Below are 15,559 nucleotides of genomic sequence, written 5' to 3'. Positions count from 1 at the left end.
CCAGAATTAGACAGCTGGGTGCCACAAGATCTTCATTCACATAATACCTTTCATGTCCTAAGGTTGTTCCAAAGATGTCTCAAGGCCAATGAATAACTTAGAAGTGTATGTTCTGCATATGACAGCTAACTTAGGCACAGTAAAGTCTTACAAACAACAGTTAAATTAATAACTAATTGGATATAGTTATTTTTTGGTTGAGGGATAAATTTTGGACAGGACATCCAGGAGTACTTCTTTGAATAGTGCCAGGGGTTCTTCTACATTGATCTGAATAGGCCAACAGAGTTTACAGTCCCCTCCAAAAGTCAGTGGGGGTGATTTTACCAGCTCACCCTGACCATTGATGGACAGGGAAAGCCAGTAAGATCACACAAGAGCCGAGAAGTCAGGTTTATGCCTGATTTCTCGCCTCTCGTGCTCTGACCGGCACTGGATATCTGGTGCATTGAGTGTTTTGCCAATTTCCATTTGAGAGGCTGAATAAATAGTTTCAATTTATTTTAAATGGCATTTACGTGGATTTAGCGTAATGACACACTTGGCTGGGCTCAACTGCATTTGTAACATCTCCAGGAGAGCTTCTCTTCAGCGAGGATCATGTATGGCCTCATTCTTGTGATGGCATCGCCAGTAGAACCGGAGACCCCCTGGGGAGGTTGAGGGCAGGCGGGGGTGCTCCTTGGGCAGTGCCAGCCTCACTGCATTACAATTGGTGGAGAGGAGGGGCCCACTGCGACTCTGTATCATGATCAGTAGGAGGGTAGGGATGCAGGCCTGCTGCGACTCTGCATCATAATTGGTGAGCGGAGGAGGGGGGAAACCACAGTGATTGGTCTGGGCAGCAAGGGGGAAGAGGGGATATTTCCAGGTGGTGTAGGGCTCATGATCATCAGCGGACCCCCATAATATCTGCGGGGGACGGTGTTGGGCCAAGGCCAGCTACAGCTGCAGTAGCAGAGGCCTGACAAATCTTTCTCTCTCAGACCTGTCAGCCCTCTACTAGTTGCAATTGCGCATGTGCACTCACAGAGGTCTGCACATGTGCAAATAGCTATCTCTGCTGATACAACAGGTTGGCTGGCGATTTACGCCCCGCCCACTCCATCTAGTGGCTAGAAATGGTCTAGCCCATTTTTTAAAATAAGTGCATAACATTGAGATTTTGGACTCACCCACAAAACGGATCTGAAATGCTCCCATTTTTACGCTAGCTCTGTACTTAGAATTTTTCTCGTAAAATTCCACCCAGTGCCTTCAACAATGCACACTACCCAAATACACTGCATTGAACTGTAAGCCTAGGTTATGCATCAAAATCCATAATGGGCCATGAACCCACATCTCTGCTACCAGTGATCAAAATGAGATTGTAAGGGCCTGGAATGGCGCAGATTCGATCCACTGTTGGTGCTGTTAGTTAAGCTCATCAGGATTTAGATGCTGACTTCATGTCCCTGATCTAGGGAAGGTACAATTCAGCCAGGTATCCTGGTTGTAATTGTTATCTCAACACTCAAACTGCTGCTGAGTGGATGTCTGATACATATTTGGTAGGATCTGGTTCAACTGTGATGCCACCCATAGTTGAATAAAATGCTGACATGCACTATTCAGGCCTTCACATGAAGGATGGCCACTTGGATGGGACACCAGAGGGTAGCTGAGCCAGTGACAGGTACACTAAACAAGAGTTAGCAAGGAAATGGAAGATGGTAAATTTGATTTATTTATTTATCTTAAAGCAAATGTTGTTGGCATGTTCCCAGCCATTCCAAAATCTAATTTCAATATAGTTGTTCGGTCAATAGTGATGCTATTCCTTTAAACTAAAGTTAAAATCTTTAGCTGTGTTTGAAGACTAATGTGGATCACAGATATTTATCATGTTTGCTCTGAGAGACAAATGTGTGTCCCTAACCGTTAATCGAGACTCTTGATGTTTCACACTTGCCAGAATAACTGCAGAGATGCTGTTTGATAAACAGATCGATATTCAACGGGTGAATGCGATGCCTGTTATTTGTGGCCCTGTAATTGCTGAGAGTGCAAGTTGATTAATCTCCTTTATATCCCGTCCACACAGGTTGCTAGGATACTGGCTGTTTCCAAGGAACTGCAGAAGCAGATGGGAGTGAGCTCAGGGCTGGAGTTACTCACTCTTCCCCACGGGCACCAGCTCCGACTCGACCTACTGGAACGGTGAGAGAAGCAGAGAGTCGTGATGCAAACCACGTTCTGTGTTCTTGGCTGTGTCACAGCTCATTTTCTTTAAAACAGAAGGACTCATAGCAACAGCTTCTTAAAAGTCTGGCATCAATTCGTAAAATATCCACTGAATTCATTGGGACATTGTCGCTATATTTGAACAGACCTGTTTGCTTGTACTCAATCAGATAGTGTATCCACTGCAGCACACATTTACAAACTGAATTAATATTTCAGTTTTTTATTTTTCTTTCCTCGGGGGGAGAAGATACAATCACTTTCTTCCTCCCGCTTCTGAAGATGTTTTTCCTCTGCAACCAAGCCTTTTCTTCATCTGAGCTTGTGAGGGTCAACAAGATTTTCCTCAATAAGGGGGTATCACAGGATGAAGTCACTCGATAGCAATCTGGAGTGGGACAATTGCTGATTACTTTTTTCCCCCTTCCATAGCCAAAAAAGTAAAGACCAATTTTGACAATCCAGTATTTTGGTCATGACCATCATCTGCCTCAGGCTGGGGATTGAATTCTGAAACCATCTGCTTCTGTAGGGCTCAGTACCACAGCAAGCAGTGCATTTGCCACTGGAAGTACACTTGGGAGTTCCCTGTTGTTGCATTCCCCACAGAGCTTAGACTGCCAGGAGGCAGAGGCTGGAGACCAGCTAACACTCGTCTCCATTGTCAAATCCCTAGTTTCACAAAAACCTCAATATCTGGGTCAGGTGGGTGGGTGGGGGGTGCAGCTCAACAAAGGAAAAGCACACGCAGGTGTGTTAGGATGAGTACCTTCGCTCTGCTCTCCCACTTAGAACACAGCCAAGCTGAGGTGAGATACATTCCCCCAAGTTGCAAGGGAAACAGGGTGAATCCTCACCCACTCCTTCCTCCAGCTGCTCGCATATGGACTAGTGAAAGGCTTGAGACTGGCACGATCATAATCTCTCATGGGTGACGCAGTCATGGGAGCAGTGTGCGCTCCTCCAAATGTGAGGAATGATGCTGTACTGTACATCAAAACATATGCTGTAAGCAAGTTGCTGCACTTGGATTGGAAGCCACATCCAGGCCACAGTAGTGTGAATATGTACTTGCTATATTTTGCACAGCGACTGGCCAATTTTGAACAAGATGGCATGGCATTTGGAAGCTTAAATCTCTCACTATCACTTGCAACAATTATTTCTGTTGTTTTCAATGATAAAATCATTCATTAATTTTACCTTTGAGCATTTTAACTTTAAATGAATTTTAAACAAGTTCAGCATAGACTCTAGATGTTGTGGACTCTGTTAAACTTACAGGGGCTAAAGATAAATCTTTGCTTTGTAGCAGGTAAAATCTGTTGTATCAGATTAGTTTAAAATACCAGATGATAATGTGAATGACATTCATCTTTGAATTCGGAGGGGCCAATTTAACTCACACAAACCCTTTCATTCAGAGTTAAAATCTGGCCTCAGAGTCTGGAACTGAATGAGATTGGCTAATGGGGGAATGAGAGAGAGAAAGATAGATGAGGAAGGAGGAATGTTAGAACAGGTGACATGTATATTATTTTACAAAACATACTTAGCCAAGTAGTTTCTCATATAAAGAATAGTTATCAACTATGAGGAGGGAATTCCAACAGAATTCTGACAATCAGTCATAGGAGAAAATGTTCTTGAAGAGCAGTTCAGAGTAACATTTTTTACTGAATGAATCAGTCTGGGGTTCAAAGTAGAGTGCAGCTCTCAGAGCACTGAGAAAGCTCTACCATACTCTTTGACGGTCAGTTCTGATGAAAGGTCATCAACCTGAAATATTGGGTAGAATAATGGGAGGGAGGAGGGTGGAGGTGGCTCACCCACATCCCCCCTCCTCACCCTGGAAACAATGGAGCCACCATGCTCCACGTTGACCCTCCCCTCAGCTGTCTAGCGCTGAGGTGTGGATTAACAAGGGTTGAGTGGGACTTGCGCCCTCACAGTGGAGGAAGATACACCCTCTGGAGCTGCCAGCCAGTTAGGGAGGGAGCAGGGAGGACGAAATGAGCAGGGGTTTGCGGGGGTGGGGTTGGTATCCTGTAATTGGCATAGGAAAGGCTACAGAGTGTGACTCCCCTCCCCATTCCTTCTTGACCTTTAAACAAAGTATGGCTGCCCTCTTCAGCTTGTTTGCCCATGTGAAACATTTACATCATGGTCAGCATGTTATCAGGGTCAACTGGCCCTTGACTACTCATTTAAATGAGGTGGCAGTGCCTCCCCTCCCTTACCCCTCAATGGATTATGGAGGTGAGCAGGAAGGTGGTGGAATGGACACTGCTTGCCTATTCTACGTGTCTCCCCCTCCATACCTCACAACATGTGTGCCAGGAACATGCAAATTTCAGCAGGTTAACTCTATTTCTCTCTGCCAAGCAACTCGCTGCTTATTTCCAGCATTTTGCTCTTTTTTTTGCTCTTTTTGTAGGTTCAATACCATGTCGATCATGATGGCAGTGGATATTCTGGGCTGCACTGGCAGCACAGAGGAGAGGGCAGCTCTCCTACACAAAACTATACAGCTGGCTGCTGAACTGAAGAGCAACATGGGGAATATGTTTGGCTTTGCTGCTGTGATGAAGGCGTTGGAAATGCCTCAGGTGGGTGCTGGAAAGAGAGAGATGATTTCCTTTAAAGGTTTCTTACCCTTCATTTATTCAACGATCAGTACTGTGTATAAACCTCCCTGAGCCAAAGACTGGCTGGGAAATCTCCTCCTACCCCTCCCCAATTCTGCTCTCAACACCGAGGTGAGCTAAGGTTGTTTGTTTAAAGTTTATTTATTAGTGTCACAAGTAGGCTTACATTAACACTGCAATGAAGTTACTGTGAAAATCTCCTAGTCGCCACACTCCGACACCTGTTCGGATACACTGAGGGAGAATTTAACATGGCCAATGCACCTAACCAGCAAGTCTTTCAGACTGTGGGAGGAAAGTGGAACACCTGGAGGAAATGCACACAGAGATTAGGGCGAATGTGCAGGCTACGCACAGACATTGTCCCAAGTGGGGAATCGAACTTGGGTCCTTGGTGCTGTGAGACTGCAGTGCTAACCACTGTGCCAATGTGCCATGTTGAACACCAAGTACAATTTCCTTCATCTACCTATGCCTGCATTGGAAGTTTAACAAAAATCACCAGAAGAGGGTGCGATGTGGAAGTGGAGTTCCACTCTGCTTCAATCCACTTGCCTCTATGTTTCAATATTAACAATTACCACTGGCAAAGCTTTGATTTCTTTTGTCCTATAAATGGGTTTAAGTCACGTTCAAAACATCCATGCCATGGAAAGGTAGTGTTTATGTTGGTCAAACATGGCATTTACACACTAGAAACACCCACGTTGGCAAAACGTCAACCACAGCCTTTAAGTATTTTACAGCTGGTGCATAATGCAGATAAAGGCTTTTAGATGTGTCATTAATATCTTCATTCAGCAATGCCGATCCTGTATTGATCTGAACTCAATTAACAGGAAATATGAGAGACATCCAGTAAATGTGCATTGTTGCATCCCCATGTTATTTACAGATGGCATTGCTCCAAAATTGTAGTTCTTTCTGTTTATGTTAAATGTCACTGTTGGCTTTTTTCTTACTAGTCAGGGTACGCAATGGGTTAAATAAGATAATGCAGTCTTTTTGTTTTGTTACACATCAGAGCCAGAGTTAGTCAACTGGCTGACTTTAGAGACCAGGGGACTTACATATGTGAATTGTGCAGTGTACTTATTTGCCTGATCCTTTGCAGTCAAAGTGTGATCACTGTTAGACGTCAGTTGGATTGTTCCGGGAATCATTTGTTCCATTTAGCTCAAATACAAGTATCCCATGGCCCTTTTTATGGGACTAATCTATCTCCAATGGCATTGCTCACAATAATTCTAATTCACTATTTTATAATAGCAGTGTTTTGAGAAATAACATCAGGACTACTGAGTTACAACAGCTCAATAAATCCAATTCCATTTCCGATAAACAGCATTTAGGGAGTACCCAGTTCTCTGAGGATTAATTTTCATGACTTCGTCCATTATTCTTGGAAAACCCTTAGATTCAGAGGGTCATAGATTCTTACAGCATAAAACAAAACTGCCTGCAGCAGTTCTCGAAAAGATTGTCCAATTTTAGTTCTGTATTGCACATCTTTTCTCCATAATCTTGCAAATGAATCCTCTTTGAGTCCACGTCCAATTGCATTTTATAAGTGACTTCGGAATCTGATTTGACCACATCCTTAAGTTCCTGATCTGAACAACCCTCTCTTTATAGAGTCATAGAGGTTTACAGCATGGAAACAGGCCCTTCAGCCCAACTTGTCTATGTCATCCTTTTTTTAAAACCCCTAAGCTAATCCCAATTGCCTGCATTTGGCCCATATCCCTCTGTATCCATCACACCCATGTAACTATCTAAATGCCTTTCAAAAGACAAAATTGTACCTGCCTCTACTACTACCTTTGGCAGGCTTGTTCCAGACACTCACTACCCTCTATGAAAAATTTGCCCATCTGGACACTTTTGTATCTCTCCCCTCTCATCTTAAACCTATGCTTTTCAGTTTTGAAGAGGTTTCTTCACATTTCCCCTCCACTTCTTTTGCTGATTATTTAGCCTCAATGAAATTGTAATTTGGTAGTACAGTACTTGAGTATTGATGAAAAAGAGATGTGCTGTCAAGGCTTTTCATCTTGCATTCAACACATCTGTAGCTTCTAGAATGTGCAGGTAAATTATATTGGATTTAAGATTCATCGGTTGGGCTTGCAGTGTGGCTCACCTGCGCAAGTGGGTCCATTGCAGACAGAAGGAGCATGTACATATATTACCACATTTTCAATTGAACAAAAGCTTGGGGGCAGCCATTCCCTGATTCATTTCCCATGGCAGTGCCTTGACCAGAGTTGGCCTGCTTGGTTTGAATTTAAAGAAAAACTTGACAGGAGCATTCTCCATGGCAATGTCCCTATCAATCAGAGTCTACTTGCCAACAATCAGCACTCACTTCTCATGCAGTATAAATTATTTTGTTTACAATTGGTATTGTTGTATCTGTCCTGATGAGTACAAGACAGAAAGTTCTGACTGCATATTTTTTTAAGCAACAATTAATGAAACTGTTATCAACTCACTTGCCAGAAGAAACAGTTTCTCCCTTCTCGTTCTGTTCATAATTTTTAAAACCTCTGTCAGATCTCCACCTATTCTCATTTGATCAGAGAAGATTAATCCCAACTTCTTCATTCTCTCTATATAACCAAATGCCCTCATAAACATCATCCTGCTAAACCTCCTCCTTACCCTTTTCATCCTCTCTAAACTTTGGTGTTCAGAATTGTGCATATTATTCCAGCTGATGTCTAACCAATGACTTCCTTGCTTTTGTATTCATGGCCCCTATTTACAAAATCAAGTCTCCATATGCTTTCTTAGCATCTTATCACCTTGTTCTGCCACCTGTAAGGATTTGTGAATATGCAAGTTGTTCCCACTGCTCTTGCACTCCTTCCAAAATAGATCCATTCAGATTAGAATACTTATTCCAAAGTGCATCACATCAGACTTAACCCCATTAAATTGCATCAGTCAAGTGTTTATCCACTTCACCAGTCTCTCTTTGTCCTCCTGGAGTCTGTTCATTACATTCACAAGTTGTATATCGTCTGCAAACTTCTTAGCTGCACTCACAATGCCCAAGTGCAAATCATTTATTTACAACAAAGAATGCAATAGTCCGAATATTGATCCCTGGGTGGCTGCACTGCACACTTGCCTCCAGTTAAACAAATGTCAGTTCACCATCACTCTCTGCCTCCTGTCCCTTAGCTAATTCTGGACCCGAGCTGACACCTTCCCTTTAACACCATGTGCTTCTATTTTCTGAATAAATCTGTTATGCGGTGCTTTGTCAAATGCCTTTTGGAAGTAAATGCAACATCAACTGCACAACCATCATCAATCATTTCTGTTACTTAATCAAAGAACCCAATCAGAGGGGAAAAAAAGCAGAAGGATTTAATTACCCTCTTCCCTGACACAAGAACTCATTGTAAAGATGAATATTGCAGTTTGACAGCAGGTTGCCTTCATGTTGGTGTCATTTATTTTTATCTACACATTACCTTCCAGTTGCAGCTCCTATTTACTTTGGGCTTTTCCCATTTTGTAGATTTCAAGGCTCGAGCAGACATGGATGGCTCTTCGCCAACGTCACACGGAGGGAGCGATTCTTTATGAGAAGAAACTGAAGCCTTTCATGAAAAACATGAATGAAGGAAGAGGTAACTGGCCTTTTATCCAGCCAGCAAACTTTTCCTTTTAGTTTTTCTTCCCATTTTGGAAGGGTGGGGGGATAGCGGGGGGAAGAAGAGGGAAGAGAGGGAAATACCTTGGCTTACAGTAACTGCTTTTCACTGGTGGTCAGTCAGCTTCTGTTAGTGGCCCACTTGCTGTTTAATGTCTCACCTGTTAACCCTGGGCTGAGTTTAAGAACACGCTTGCACTGAAATGGATACAGATCCAATAGTTACTGATTCTGAAATTTTGGCCAGGATTTTCAGGGCCCTATAGAGTGGCAGGAAGGCTGGCAAAATGGCACAAAAAGGCATTGGGAGGGGACACACACACATTGCCAGATGCCTTCCTGCCTCCATGCTGTTTTGTATAGCAGCAGGAAAGCTGGCAGATCGGCACGCTTGCCAGGAGGCCATCTGAACAACGTAAGTGGTCAGTTAAGGGCCTGTATCCATCTCCAGGAGAGGGGCCCTCCTTTATGGACAATCCTCGGCTCATGTTCCTCTGGTGCCAAATGACCTCTCCTGAGGCAACAGAACTGCCAGCACCACACAAACTCCCCCTAGGGTTACCAACTCTAGGTGGATGTATTCCTGGAGGCTTCCTTATATAACTTCCTATCTCAACTGCCTCAAACAGCTTTGTTCCTCACACACCATCTCTTTACATCCCTGTGAATTCTCTCCAGGGTATTGCTTTCAGTAGTGTTCTGGAGATCAATCTTCAATCCTGGGGACTCTTGTGCATTCCTGGAGAGTTGGCACTCCTAGATCTACACCCCACCCCCAAACAATCAACAGGGTCTGGCTGCCTGGTCACAGTGACCCCCAACCCCACCTGTCATTGAGGCTTGTAGGCCATTGAGAAACCCTCTCCCTGCAGCCTCAGTAATGGCCACCGTTGCCAATGCACTGGTGAGCTGCTAGCCCTCAGATTAGTCTGGCAGCTCCTGAGCAAAAGGTTGCTGCCCTTAATTGCTTTTGGCCCCAGTGGCAGGATTTCAGTCCTGTTCATAAAATTCAGCTCATCATAACTGATAAAACGTATCTTAACAATACAGTATCATAGAAGGAAACCTTCACAAATGAACCACATAGAAAGTCAACTGGGAAGGGGGCTCAGAGATATAGGAATAGAGTGAGTATAAGGGAAAGAGGATCAAATGCATCATAGTTATCTTCATAGGAAGGGTATTTTGAGAGACACAAGGCCAGGGTGAATAAAGAAAATTAATATTTTGGGGCTTTGCTTCAATTTTCTGTCAGTATTGAGGCAGGATATTCCCTCAGAAGTGGGTTAGAGATTCTGATGGCTGAGCAGCTGGTTTTTGGAAGCAATAGAATATTCTCATTCTGTGCTTCACATTCTTATTCCTTTGACTATTTCACTGCTTTCACTGAAAAAAACACTCTCTACCTTTCAGAGGTATCCCCGCTGACTAACACAGCCTTTCCTCATGTGGTTCCTCTCATCACTCTGCTTGAACGTAACATGGTGAATGCTGACAACCTGGAGACATGGGAGATCAGTGAAAGTGGCGTTGAGGTAGTTATGTCACATCTGGAGGCCGCAAGGACAATTGCACATCATGGGGGCCTGTACAGAACAAATGCTGAACTGAAACTACAAGGTAAGAACTCTTCTGTTCCTACTTTTTACCTGATTAAACAGCAATTCTACCTGCTATTAATGCCATGCTCCTGCTGCAGTAAAGGCGGAGAATTTGGCAGCCAGTCAAATCTTTGTTCACTGTAACAGGATGGATAAATCCCACCGGCGTGAACGGTGATAAGATTCCAGAGATCTTTTATTAATTTCTCCACTTCTCCAATTGTCTACCTTTTTAAATGGTGAGGAATCACGTTGGGTGTAGGCCCTGCTCATTTTCTCCCATCTCTCTTCATTCCCCACTGTGCCAAATTCATTTTCCATGAGTAAAGTTTGAAAATAACAGGCTTGATCACTGTGATATTCCAGCCTAGACAATCCAGCAGGAGTCACTGACAGGAACCCAAACTAAATTTGGTTTCTCGACCTTAATCCAGAAACACTGAAGCCATCTACTGTGAGTCTGATTGAAGTCGGCTAATATGGTACAGAGCTGGCATTGAAACAGAGACCTCTCTTATCTGTTTTTACCACACTCAGCACCAGTTTAAATACTTCATTCTAATGCAGTGTACAATGGACTTTCCATAGATATTATTCCAAAGAGAAAATTAAAGGACAGGCAACTGCACCATGGTATAGGAAGGACATTGTGCAATTTCTCCTGAGCATATCCCGAGGTGACGTACTTGTGCACAGCAAGAGGGGATGAGAAGATATAGTTACCTTGTCATAGATAAGGAAAGAAATCTTCATCAACGGGTTACCTCTCCATCCCCCTTACCAGCTGCTCACAAAGCAGAATTGTGAGGCCCCTGCAGTAAGTTGCTTGTCTAGGCACTGGTTTGGGGAATAGTGCAAGGTGTAGGGAGGCTTGAAACCAAGAGAACTTGTGTGTTATTACAATTCTGTAAGCACCATTAGTACATTGTCAGTACATTGTACTTTTTCCTCAGAGACACTGTTTGGATTCGGTCCAGACAGATGGGTTGAATGCTGATGGTGAAGCTCATTGTTCTTCGTGGACAAGTCCACAACAAAGAGAGTGTATGTAATTCAGCACAAATTGCTGCAAAGATCAACCTCATTCAGAAAGGTTATATGGGTGGCTGATGCAGGAAATGGAAGTATTGCATGGGGGGGGGGGGGGGGGGGGGGGGGGGGGCGGGTAGTGCAGTAAAATATGTTAAGTTGAGGTTGGTGCAGAATGTAGAGGGAATTTTACACTGCATCTTATGGAATCAAGTAATGATGCAGCACAGAAACACTATCCTGGCATTGTACCTGTGAAGATTCTGCAATTATTCTATCACGCCTTTTCCTTACAGCCCTGCAAAATCTTCACCTTCATCATATAAATTAAATTTTGGAAGTTACTATTGAATCTGCTGCCACCACTCTTCCAAACAGCACATTTTAATTCTCAACTTGCTGTGTAAAGAACAGTTCCTCATTTACAATCTAGGAATAGCTCATTCGAGTGCTCAGTGCCTACAATAGGAGTAAAAGGCAGGTATATCTCATAGTAACCTGGGGGTCAAGATGTTTGTGGCATTCCTCATTTTGCTGAACAGAACATTTTTTTTCATAGAAAGCTCTAAGGTGTGACACTTTGTTTCCCTCCTCAGGATTTCAGGAAAATGAACAAGTTCTTGAAATCTTCAAGACAGAGTTTCAGATGCGATTGCTGTGGGGGAGCCGAGGAGCTGAAGGCAACCAAGTCGAACGATATGAAAAATTTGACAAGGTCTTAAGCGCACTTTCAAACAAGCTGGAGCCTCCAGTCCGTCACAGTGAATTGTAGCTCAAAGGAAAGAAAAATCCACAAAGATTCTTAAAAAAAAAGTACAAGATTGGTTAAAGGGAACAATCACTGAACAGGAACTTCCTAGTTTTGTATTACTTTTGTTTCTATTGTTTTAAAAAAAAGTTTGATTGACAGAGCACTATCTTAATAATGCTACGTGTGATTCACAAGCGGCTGTGCACAGAATCACAAAGAAACAGGAAGACATGGGAGTGGATTCCAAATAACAGCTAACTTTTTTTGGCCTATTGTAAATATCTCGGACTCATTCTTCTCATTTTTGAGTTTAAGGAGTTTTGAAAAATACCGAGTGCCAGCCGATAAAGTCACCATCACTTTGTACTGAGCTGTACAGACGAGGGAAAATCCTTGATTTGTGTCAAGTGAGCTTACCTTAGCCAGGTGAGCGACACGGGACTCCAAAAAATATCAGTACAATTGTTATCCAGTGATCCTTCCTGGAAAGTGCATCCACAGAGAAGATTGGGTTCAACTATGATCAGTTGAGAGAAATAAACTTGAAGAGCCATGGGGATTAAGTCAGGAATGGGACAGATTGACTCGCTGTTTGTTCTCTAGAATAAACCAATGAGCTCCGTCTGTCTCATGATGCCCTTAAGAAGCCAATTGTCTGTTTCGTAAACTTTCTATACTTAATATGAATGACAGTAATATAGTTGAGGCCTGCTGGCACCTTTGGAACTGCATCCCAGTAAATCCTTCAGGAAGAGGGAAGAAAACTCAGGATGAAATAAAGCTCCTGTCAACGGCAATATTTTGAAAATGACTCCTAAGTAAAGACTTTCAGAAGATGACCACAATCAGGGTGATTAGCATTTTCTGCAAAAAGAGCCAAAAACATTGTCCAATGTACAACAACAACCTATATTTAACTATCCCCTAAATATAGAAAATCCTGCATTTAAAGTCAAAGCAAATCCCCCAGAAAAATCAGTGCTGAGTTATCAAGACTTGACGAGATATCTCAGAAAATCAAATAAATCAGAAAAAAAGATCAGCACTCCAATGAGTGAGACAATGTGGGAAATTAGTGAGTTTCTGTTTGGATTGTTACCCTTGAAATGACAATGTCTGATTGTCAATGTAAAGTTATTGTACAGTAAAGTTTTATTTCCCCGCTCTAAGATAACATTGGTGTAAAGTAGCATGTCCAGAGAGCCACCTTGTGTAAATACATCCTCACTACTATACTGGAAGGAGGGATGAATCACCATTGATCAACATGCCTTGTGGCTAGTTGACTAAGTAGTACATTAATAACATGATGAGCAAATGCCAGTGCAGCTAAGGTGGACAGTGTGTGAGAGGGGTTCTTCTGTGGAGGAAATGCTAGCAGGGAATAGCATTATTGACTACGCAGTGAGGGCAACCCAGAAAGACACAGGACATTTACCAAAGATAAATGGCTTATTGAGCAGTGCCGGCGTATCCATTTAGGAACCTGCCAAATATTCTGTTCCCGATTACCATCTATTGACAAGGTGAGACTGGGTGTACGATGTTCCCCAGAAGCCTGCCGATCCTCTCTACCTGGGCTCACTGGAATGAGATATCAGAAAGTAAGCAGAGCATATGGAACCATATCCAAGCACAGGAGAGAAAACTGGGGAAGGGGAAAACTGAGTAACTGTGCTTTGATTAGTTTTCTCCCAGAAAACTAACCTTCCTCTCAGTTTCTGTGACACTCCTGTACTTCAAATTTTCTCTCGCTGAAGAGCAGTGAAATTGCTCGCAGTAAATGTTTAGTTTAGACTCATATTTCTGTATTAAAAAATGATGGAGAACTTGGTTTTAAAATATTGTATTATAGCTCCATTTGAATACATTAACCCTGTACGTAAGTACATGAGGAAACATGCAGTATATCTTAAAGCCAAAGCCGCTGAGTTGTGTGTAGACCTTGAGTGCTGGTCTCCATTACAATAACATTCATCATTTTCTCAGGGCTGGGCTTTTGGAGTGTACAGTCCGATTCAGTTTCTGAAACAACTGCTGTTGAAACTGAAACACTTCCCAATTCACATACACCAAAATAAAAACAGAATGGTCTTCAGCTGGGCACTTACCAAATGGAGTGGTATATCATGCAGCTGAAAACGCAATGATACAAAATTTAACTAAATTATAGTGCTAAATAACAGACCTTAAGCAACAATTCTGCAGTTCCCAGGACAGGAGTGTACCCTGTGTGCAGTCAGCGTCCTAACAATGTGGTAGTATTTTAGCTCTTTCCACATTGTACCACAAACTCCTTCAGTGTTCTTGTCTTCTGCTTTACAATTATGGCACAGTGTAAATATAGAGAGATGTATATATGAATTCTATGTCCTCTCATTAAAAAATCAAAGCCCTGTTTGTTGTAGAGTATAATCCTGGATGTTGATGAACGTATTAATAGGTTTGTGTAAGCCAAAACAAGTAATTGTGTGTGATTTCTGGAACTCAATGGTGCAAATGAAATAATTTTTTAAACATATATGTGTATTAAAAGTTGAAAAAAGAAACATTACAAGCACTGAAATATGAGAAAAAATTATGGCTTACAGTTTTGATGTGCAAACAATATATTCTTTAAAAAGTGACTAAAGTATTGTAATATCCCAGTGGGTTAACTGCACCACCTAATGTGGTCCGAACCATATTGAATATAGCCTGTGCTGTGTTAGCTGATCTTGAAGCACTGAGTACTCTGGGAACGATGTCTATTTAACACAACAAATTTAATACATCAATTGAGGCAGAATGCAAAGGGAGCGGAGAGTTCCTGTGGAATCTATACCCCAACACGAGGTTCTGTCTTCAGGAGAGGAGATAAAAAAAACATGGTGGCACAATGGCTAGCACTGCCATCTCTCAGTGCCAGGGACCCAGGTTCAATTCTGGCCTCGGGTCACTGTCTGTGTGGAGTTTGCACATTCTCCCCATGTCGGCATGGGTTTCCTCTAGGTGCTGTGGTGGGTGAGATGGATTGACCATGCTAAATTACCTCTTAGTGTCAAGGGGATTAGCAAGATAAATATTTGGGGTTACAGGGAAAGGGTCTGGGTGTGACTGTTGTTGGCACAGGCTCAGTGGGCCAAATGGGCTCCTTCTGCACTGGAGGGATTGTATGATAAAATATAATAGGAAGTGACAGTGAAAAGAGCACAGGTATCTTTGAATAACAATTATAATTATGTGGCAATTCAACAGAGTATACTTCTCTTTTAAATACATCTGTTGTCACTTTTGATCAATGTTATTGTCTTCACATAAACTGCCCCATGGAAGCTATATGGAACTGCCTTTAATACAACTCTCTCTTGGAGTTATCTGGCACAGCATCAAACAAATTGCAGACTGAGCACACCGGTATGGAATTCAAAAGCTATGTGCATACAGGGTATACAAATCTTTAGCCTGTTGACAATGTTTGAGAATGGGGGAGCTTCACTTTACTGGATATCTGCAGGTGCTTGTGCTAATTAAAAGGATGGATGTTAATGTTGAGGAACAAAGCTTCCACCCTAGGCATCAAGCGTTAGCATCAGGCATTCGCAGGTCACACAGATAACAGGTCAGCTTCAGGGTGAAACTTCCCTTGTTCTGCTCC

The 15,559-nt window shown here is 42.6% G+C and overlaps 1 protein-coding gene across 3 annotated transcripts in view; it reads left to right on the top strand.

Moving 5' to 3' along the window:
* Window positions 1-14,651, top strand: part of LOC145358125 (SH2 domain-containing protein 3C-like) — a 172,610-nt gene extending 157,959 nt beyond the window's left edge. The window contains exons 10-14 of one of the 3 annotated variants that reach the window (XM_080211801.1): window positions 2,087-2,202; window positions 4,664-4,835; window positions 8,407-8,518; window positions 9,955-10,161; window positions 11,768-14,651. In XM_080211801.1, the coding sequence (XP_080067927.1) occupies window positions 2,087-2,202; window positions 4,664-4,835; window positions 8,407-8,518; window positions 9,955-10,161; window positions 11,768-11,943 (783 nt within the window). In that variant the 3' untranslated portion in view covers window positions 11,944-14,651. The remainder of the gene's footprint in view (window positions 1-2,086; window positions 2,203-4,663; window positions 4,836-8,406; window positions 8,519-9,954; window positions 10,162-11,767) is intronic. The other 2 variants (XM_080211803.1, XM_080211802.1) reach the window with 2 other exon arrangements.
* The last annotated feature ends 908 nt before the right edge of the window (window positions 14,652-15,559 follow it).

The sequence above is a fragment of the Carcharhinus amblyrhynchos genome, chromosome 25 (genome assembly GCF_965287045.1).
Source record: "Carcharhinus amblyrhynchos chromosome 25, sCarAmb.v2.hapA, whole genome shotgun sequence".
Lineage (NCBI taxonomy): Eukaryota > Metazoa > Chordata > Chondrichthyes > Carcharhiniformes > Carcharhinidae > Carcharhinus > Carcharhinus amblyrhynchos.
The sequence above is the reverse complement of the archived record's forward strand: the minus strand, read 5'-3'. Positions and strand labels throughout refer to the sequence as shown.